Raw genomic sequence first — 7,857 nt, forward strand, 5'->3', positions numbered from 1 at the left:
ACAAGGATTTCATCATTTCTAAAGCCACGCTGAAAATACTCAGAAATCTACCGGTAGCTTAGCTGAAGCATTTTGTGGAATTAAACAATTTATTTTACAATATAATCTGCAGCATTCACATTGTATCAACAACATAACATATGGCTTTAAGACGGCATTCAGATGTTTAAACATATTAACCTTTATTACAGGTGCAGTTATAACCATTTTATACACACCTTGCATTTTGCGCTTATTTAAAGAGTTGAAGCTCAGTCAGTTACACTGTTAAAAAAAAAACGTTGCGAAAACTTAAAAACTCAAGGCAACCCACTGCATTTATGTTTTTAGGTTCTGATCGATAACTTATAATTTCAAGTTTAGGAGCAAAGTTGTTTCAGCTAATGTTTTTGTGTTTACAAAATTAATAATTGTGCTTTTTCTTAACTCATATTTTATTGTTTTGGCAACGTATTTCCTAAAGTTTACACAAGGTATTAGTTTTAGTTTTGGCAACGTATTTCCTAAAGTTTACACAAGGTATTAGTTTTAGTTTTGGCAACGTATTTCCTAAAGTTTACACAAGGTATTAGTTTTGGCAACGCATTTCCTAAAGTTTACACAAGGTATTAGTTTTAGTTTTGGCAACGTATTTCCTAAAGTTTACACAACATATTTTTTTTTGTTTTGCCAATTTCCTAAAGTTTAGAAAAAGTATCTTTTATAGTTTTCATGAGGTGCTCCCTGTTGTACCAATGAATGTTTACACAGTTGATTTTCAAATAACTGTGTTCAAACACAACTGCACCACTGACAATGTTGACTTTTGAGATCAGCCATTTTTAAACATACTGACAACATTCAGCCACAAATAAAGTCCTTCCAAAAACACAAAAGTCAAATTTTTGTAACAAATGTTACTCATCCAATTTTAAAGGTGTGGTATTGTCAGACAGAATATCAAACCTATCTTGATAGATAGTCACTAACAAACAGATTCAAAACACAGACGGCAGGAACTTCTATCTGGTTTCCATACAGCAAACAACTTTCAAACAAATTTTTCCACCACTTGTCTTTTAATAGTAATGGTATCAACACTCCAATTTCCTCTGAAGTTCAGTATTGCGCCACATTTGTTCTAAAACTAGTACAAATGTACCTAAAACCAGATTATAAAAATTGTTTAAAACAGTTCAAGTTAGAATAAACCCTTTCAACATTTTATAAAAACTTGTTGTACATGAAATCTGCAATCAGCCATGCAAGCTACATTAAGTAAAGTTAGAACAGAAGAGATTGATTCAGAACTTTCTGCACCTTACCGTTTTCTTAAAGCCAGAAATTAACTTTTTTCGGAGGAACTTACCACAAAACCCAAAAACTATAAATCAAAACAAATTGCTGCATTCTGTTTTACACAAGTTGCATTTGAGTTGAACATGTTGTCAAATAGGTTAGACTTTGGTTAAGAGCTTGGTTTTGAAGCTTCTAACCCTCTGGGAACAGGTAGATGTCAACTCCATAAAAATGTGTTGCACAGCTTCAAATGTGTACTTGAGTTCTTTGGGAAACTCCATGTTGAGCCCATAAAGTAGGCCAAACAGGTAGGCAAAGGCAGTGGGAAGGTCTGGCAGATCATCAAGAATAATGTCCTCTTACAAAACAATGGCAGTGTTGACCACTGTGGACTGCGAGTTGGGTCCCACGTAGTCCTCCAGAACAGTGAGGATGCCCACCGTAACACCTCGGGTTGCCCTCTCAACTGGATCTGTATCCTATGCAAAATAAAAAACAGTACATATAAGTCTCTGAAAACCAAAACTGAAGATTGAGTAGATTTGCATGCTCACCAGACATGTTAAGAAGAGTTTGGTCTCGTCGTCGCGAACAAATATCGGTAACCCTTCCAAACTGATGGTTCGTCGATGCTGGACTATGTTTGAGACCTAAAACAAGGAAATCAAATAAGACTCAGTCTCATTTATAAACCTACCATTTTGTTTTTAAAACACATTAAGTGTTGTTGCTAAAACTACAGCCTTAAGAAATAAGATGTTGAAATGAGTTATTCCAGATAATTGCTCATGGTTTTGTCAGGTTTTTTTTTAAGTAATTTTGATGTGCAACAAATGTAGCACACTTATTACAACATTTATAACAAAGTGCCATGAGTGGGATGAGAATTGAACTGTCTGTCATGACCTGCCATCTGCCAAACACACAGCGCTGCTTGTTAGCTTATAATCCCATTCAGGACACACTTTTTGAAAACTAACAATTTTTACATCAATTTAGTAAATATTTAATAAAGTATCTTTTGTTACAGTGGGAACTTTAGGTTCCTCATAAACCAGACACAAATACATTTTATATATTACCTGTTCATCAAACTTTTGCAACAGGGAATCCATGTCATTGCGGAAAGCAGCTTTTCTAATTCGATACAGCTTAATCAGCCGAAGTGAGTAAGTGTCGAGGGCAGTCATGAAGGTCCCCATGAGATCCTTGGTGGTAATGCGTGAGAATTCCGCACAAATCTACAAAGCAACAAAAAAAATATAGAAGAAAACTTTTAAAGGTACATTATATAAAAATCACATTGTTTTCAAATTTGGTTAAAACAGCTTAATTTCAAAACATTTAGTTAGTCTCGGTTGATCTCTGTGGCTCAGGGGGTTGGGAAGCGTATCTGTAACCGGAAGGTCGCCGGTTCGATTCCCGGGCTCTGTCCTGGTCGTTGTGTCCTTGGGCAACACACTTTACCCTACCGCCTACTGGTGTTGGCCAGAGGGGCCGATGGCGCGATATGGCAGCCTCGCTTCTGTCAGTCTGCCCCAGGGCAGCTGTGGCTACAACCGTAGCTTTCCTCCACCAGTGTGTGAATGCGAGAGTGAATGAATAATGGCATTGTAAAGCGCTTTGGGTGCCTTGAAAAGCGCTATATAAATCCAATCTATTATTATTATTATTATTATCTATTGGTCAGGCCTTGATTGGATTTAGTGGTGGTACAAATTATAACTGACGCATTAAAAAAAAGAAAAAGAAAAATCTGATTGGCAGATTTTACAGTAAGTCTATAGAATACCTAATCAAATGTTGATAAGACAAAATAATGGTTTCAATTGTTACAGGATGCATTGCAGAAAATAAATAAATCAATAAATTGTATTTTAAATTCATTGCAAAAATTTTATTAATTTTATAGTTATGTAAGAATGAAGTAAGAATAACATCCTGTGGTCAAATTTGGATACTTTCATAACACGCAAGTGACTTTCTCAATCCTGTTCTGTGAGTTTCATGGCTGTTGCCTGCTAAGGGTCACCACCAAAAGATTCTAGATGCCCAGTGAAGACAAGTCATTGCGGCGACCGTGGTTCAGGGGGTTGGGAAGCTCATCTGTAACCGGAAGGATGCTGGTTCTATCCCCCAGCTCTCTCTGTCCTGGTCGTTGTGTCCTTGGGCAAGACCCTTTACCCTACCGCTTACTGGTGTTGGCCAGAGGGGCCAATGGCGCGATATGGCAGCGTCGCTTCTGTCAGTCTACCCCAGGGCAGCTGTGGCTACAACTGTGGTTTCCCTGCACGGATGTGTTAATGTGAGAGTGAATGAGTAGTGGAATTGTAAAGCGCTTTGGGTGCCCAGAGAAGAGCAAAATAAAAGCAATCCGTTATTATACACAGTAAGTTGACAAGTAAATAGATTTCACTTCAATAGAGTTGTTGGTAATACCAAAATTAGCTTCATATTTTTAGAGCCAACTATTTTTTTATATTTTACCATTAGCATTGTTAGCTCAACGGTAGCCTTCAACCTTTTCTACAAGATATTGGAGTGATACAAACAGATGCTTCTCAAGGGCACAAGAAATGGAGCTCACGTTCATTTACTCACCCAGACAAGTTTCGAGGCATTTGGAGTTGTTCAGAAGAAATTTTAAAGGTCCTATATCATGTAAAAATCAACTTTTTGGAGCTTTTGAACACATTTTAATGTTATTTCCTTAGATTAAAAACCCTCCAGAGTGGTTTTTGGCTTAATTCAGGCATTTCTTAGTTGTCTCAGTGAATCCTTTCCCCATAACCGTGGCTCAGCTCTCTCCTGCAAAACAACTGACTCGTAACATTGGGATTAAAATTTCTTTCCAACAACTCCAAATGCCTTGAAATTTGTCTGGGTGAATAAATGAACGTTTTCCATTCTAGAAATAAGACCACACTGAAAAAAACAAAACAAAAAAAACCCAGAATTTTTCCTTTAAATATTTAAGAGATTATCTTACCTGTTCTTTCAAGAAGAGAGCTGGCCATCTGAGCTGCATTTCCTTGACCAAGGGCTGCATCTCCACAACTTCTTTCCTCCTGAGAGAGAATGTGATGTCCATCTTTTGGGTGATGAGTGCCATGTTCTTATCCCTCTTCTTCATTTCATCTTCCAAAATGCATCTTTCATTTTCAAGAGACTCATCATTGTAGTTTTCTGGGACATCAGGGATAAAGTTGACTTCACCTCGCTTTGGTTTCTTTAAGGAAAATCTATTTGAGCCACTGTCATCTTCTTCCCCTCTTCTTTTTCGATTGACTGCAACTTCACTACATCCAGCTTGACTTAGCTTGGAACGGTAGTTGCCAAGCTTGAACTTAATGCTTGTTGCCCAACCATCATATCCTGTGCCATTGCCAGGCTCTTTGAGGCAGGGATGTTTGGAAACTAGCTCCTGTGCAACAGATGTTATTTCATTCTTGTCAGGGTAGGCTTTGATTGCAAACATTTCTTGTGCCAGCTTGTGTAGAATTTCCATCTTGATGTCTCTTGTTACACTTAAATTTGCCCCTGCTTTCTCATATACCTCATTGCCCTTGCGAAGTTTTAACGCTACATCATAGGAAAAGGTTGGGATAGGAAATGGATTTGGCCACTGTGAAGTGCTACGCATGTAGGTCTGGGTGGATGAGGATGGGCTGAAAGAAGATGCTGAACTTACACTGGCTGTATCAATAGATGAGATAGCGCTATGATCAGATGGAGTCTGTGGTGGCGAGGCTGATGCATTTTCCTCCCAAATGAGGTGCAACACTGCCCGTCCAGCAGGTAGCTCATTAATATCCATCAGGTTGCAAAGTGCGTTCCCAAAATCTGGGTCTTCATATTGTATTGCAAAGTCACCTTCAAGTTCAAGCTTTGCTTGTAGTTCATCTTGAAGCTGCTTCACAGATTCTGGAACAGTGGACAGTTGGATTTTTCTGATAAGTTTTAGACTGACGTGGACTCGCAGTAACAGGGCCTGTGAAGACAAACCAAAAAAGGGCGCAATTCTAAATAATTGACAAATTTAAAGTAATCAACTGAAAACTATTTAAGAATAATACATACCATCACTTTCAATGCAGGAGGCACGTAACAGGTGTCACCATCAGTTGTCCAGCTACGCAGTATTCAGCTAAATGGTGGTAATCATTCAAATCTTCTGGGTCAAGTATTTCCAGATCTTTGTAGCTGCTGTCAAGCCGATATGACCTGTAGTGTTCCATAAACCAAGAGGAGAGCTTTGTAGCAACAAATGACACTTTCCCAGAGTCTACCAAAATGTTCAGTATCTTGTAGAATTCAGGCAGTCCACTCAGTTGTCCTGATGAAATGATCATGCCTTTAACATACTGGGTCCCATACAGATAAACACATTTAGCAAATGACACAGCTTTTACCTGTGGATATTTCAGTTTCAAGCACTTCTGAAGATTTTCATTCAAGAAACAGATGTCAACTGTGTCAATATTATCAACACGCAGACTTTGTTTAAAAAGACTGTGACCATCTAAGAAGTATGCCATCATTTGTTGATGCTTTGAAGAAAGTGTTAGTAGTATATTCTTAAAGCATTGGACATCATGCACAGTTTTCTTGAAAAAGTTGTGCTTAGATTCAAATCGAATAGTCCACAAATCAACTAAGGGACCAAAACAACGCACAAGATGACTATAATGTTCAATATAATGGTGTTTTGGCTTCAAATTAAAATCAGGAAAAGTCTCTATCAGTAGTCGTCGATGATCCAATATTTTGGTGTCCAAGTATGACAATATTTCTTCTGATAGAGTTGTCGAGACAACAATCTCAACAAGCTCCTTAAGGTCCATCAATACTTCCCATGATGGCTCATGTTCTGGTATACTGGTCCCAATGATAAAAGGCAGCAAACGCAAAAGTGTCCAGTTTTCATGTCCATTGCCACTCACTCTTCCTGTTCTAAAACTGGCTTTTGTAATTTGTTGTGGCTTGTTGAGCTTATCAGAGAATTTATATGGAAATGATTTTATACGTTTGTTTAGTCCTTCAAATGTAATAAAACCCTTTTTGATTAAATCTTGAAGACACAAACACAATTCCACAGGGACAACACCTTCAAAGAAATCATGTAATATATCTGGAGGAAATCCAGTGACTGGATGAAAATAGGACAACGCACTTAAGGCACAGGAACCTTTGACACCACACACACTTTGTCTTTGACCATCCTCAAGCTCTTCTAGAAAAATGTTATGCTGTTCCACAGTTCTTAATGGAAATTCTGTAGGATCAAGAGCTGCAATCTGATGTTTATCAATACTACAAAATCGACAAAATTTGTCGACATTAAAGGACTCCAAAAAGCCTGCAAGGCTGTGAGCCCCAAGGTTATCTGCACAGACACAAAATACAGTTCCCTTTAAAAAACTATTTAAAGATTCAACATACACCCCTGTGCTTTCAAGACATTTTAAATCCTCAATGAGTGGATAAAGAAAAGCATCATACCCAAACTGTTTAACGTCTACACTTTTACCAAGAAGAGCAAGCTGTATTGAAGGCAATGTGGAACGAAACCTTGCAGATAAGTTGAGTACAACCCAATAGACGGCAGTTATTTTATGAATTTTTCGAGATGTTCCTAAAGGGTTGCATATTTCAAAGTCGTCAATATACAAAGCTACACTAATACAAGTATCTTGCAATCCTAAAAGCTTGTTGTTTTTGAAATACTGCCCATCTCTAAATGATCTGTAACCTTCACTAATTTCTTTATCAAATGCTAACTTTTCAAAGAAACTTTTCTCTTTCAATAAGTTCTCCAAGACCTGGTTTACTGAGACATAAACAAATGTATTTCTAGTTCTCGCTTTGTAGATGTACTCTGTAGGCTCAATTACATGAAAATTATTCTTGAAATAAATATTTCTCTTGTAATCAGTAGATAATGCACCTTTTGGTTCTGTTGAGATAATTAATGGGTTGGTTTTGAAAAGTGCATCATTTATATTTTTAATTACATCATCATCTGCCTCAATGTTTTGTTCAGCAAGCACCTCTTTGATTCTTTGAAATGAATGAACCTGAGAATATTTTAAAATGTCACCAATTTCCTCAATAATTCTCTGCAAAGCACTTTTAGAAACATGTAACAATGTTTGCATGCATAGAAAAAGTCTAGCTATTTTATGTTCAAGACATTGGTAATCTACAAACTCATTGTCCTCTTTATCACTTGATGCTACACCTGAACCACTTGGTAATGTCTCTGGCTCCTGAGAGGTATTTAGGGATTTATCAGGGGAGCTACTTTCACTAGGACATGCATTTGCATGAGAAATCAGTCTAATACAGTTTTTTATATCTTTTGAGTTTTTGTGCTTTCTGCTTGTGTGTGACGTAAAGGTTGATAAATTGTTGGTAGCATAGTCACATTTTTGGAAAGGACAGGATACAGTCTGATGTTTTTTTAAGTGCCTTAAAATATGTGAAATAAATGTATGCTGTGAGCAGTTTTCCTTAAATTCACAAAAATCACAAAAAAATGTTGAGATCTCCTGCCTTTTCTTAGCCCTGTTGTGTGAT

The 7,857-nt window shown here is 37.3% G+C and overlaps 1 protein-coding gene across 1 annotated transcript; it reads right to left on the reverse strand.

The window, feature by feature from the left end:
* Positions 1-1,985: 1,985 nt before the first annotated feature.
* Positions 1,986-4,926, reverse strand: LOC148103734 (uncharacterized). The gene is made up of 3 exons (XM_087838203.1): positions 4,268-4,926; positions 2,361-2,519; positions 1,986-2,021 (listed from the first exon to the last, which is right to left on the reverse strand). The coding sequence occupies exons 1-3, from the start codon at positions 4,919-4,921 to the stop codon at positions 1,986-1,988; spliced, it is 849 nt and encodes a 282-aa protein (XP_087694329.1). The 5' UTR covers positions 4,922-4,926.
* Between the last annotated feature and the right edge of the window lie 2,931 nt (positions 4,927-7,857).

Source organism: Neolamprologus brichardi, chromosome 3 (genome assembly GCF_056152115.1).
Source record: "Neolamprologus brichardi isolate AB-2024 chromosome 3, ASM5615211v1, whole genome shotgun sequence".
Classification (NCBI taxonomy): domain Eukaryota; kingdom Metazoa; phylum Chordata; class Actinopteri; order Cichliformes; family Cichlidae; genus Neolamprologus; species Neolamprologus brichardi.

Coding starts and splice junctions, on each gene's coding strand:
- LOC148103734 (XM_087838203.1), bottom strand. CDS start 4,921: ATGCGTAGCACTTCACAGTGGCCAAATCCATTTCCTATCCCAACCTTT. Junction 2,520..4,267: donor CTCTCTTCTTGAAAGAACAG/GTAAGATAATCT, acceptor GTTGCTTTGTAG/ATTTGTGCGGAATTCTCACG. Junction 2,022..2,360: donor TGCAAAAGTTTGATGAACAG/GTAATATATAAA, acceptor TTATTTCTTAAG/GCTGTAGTTTTAGCAACAAC.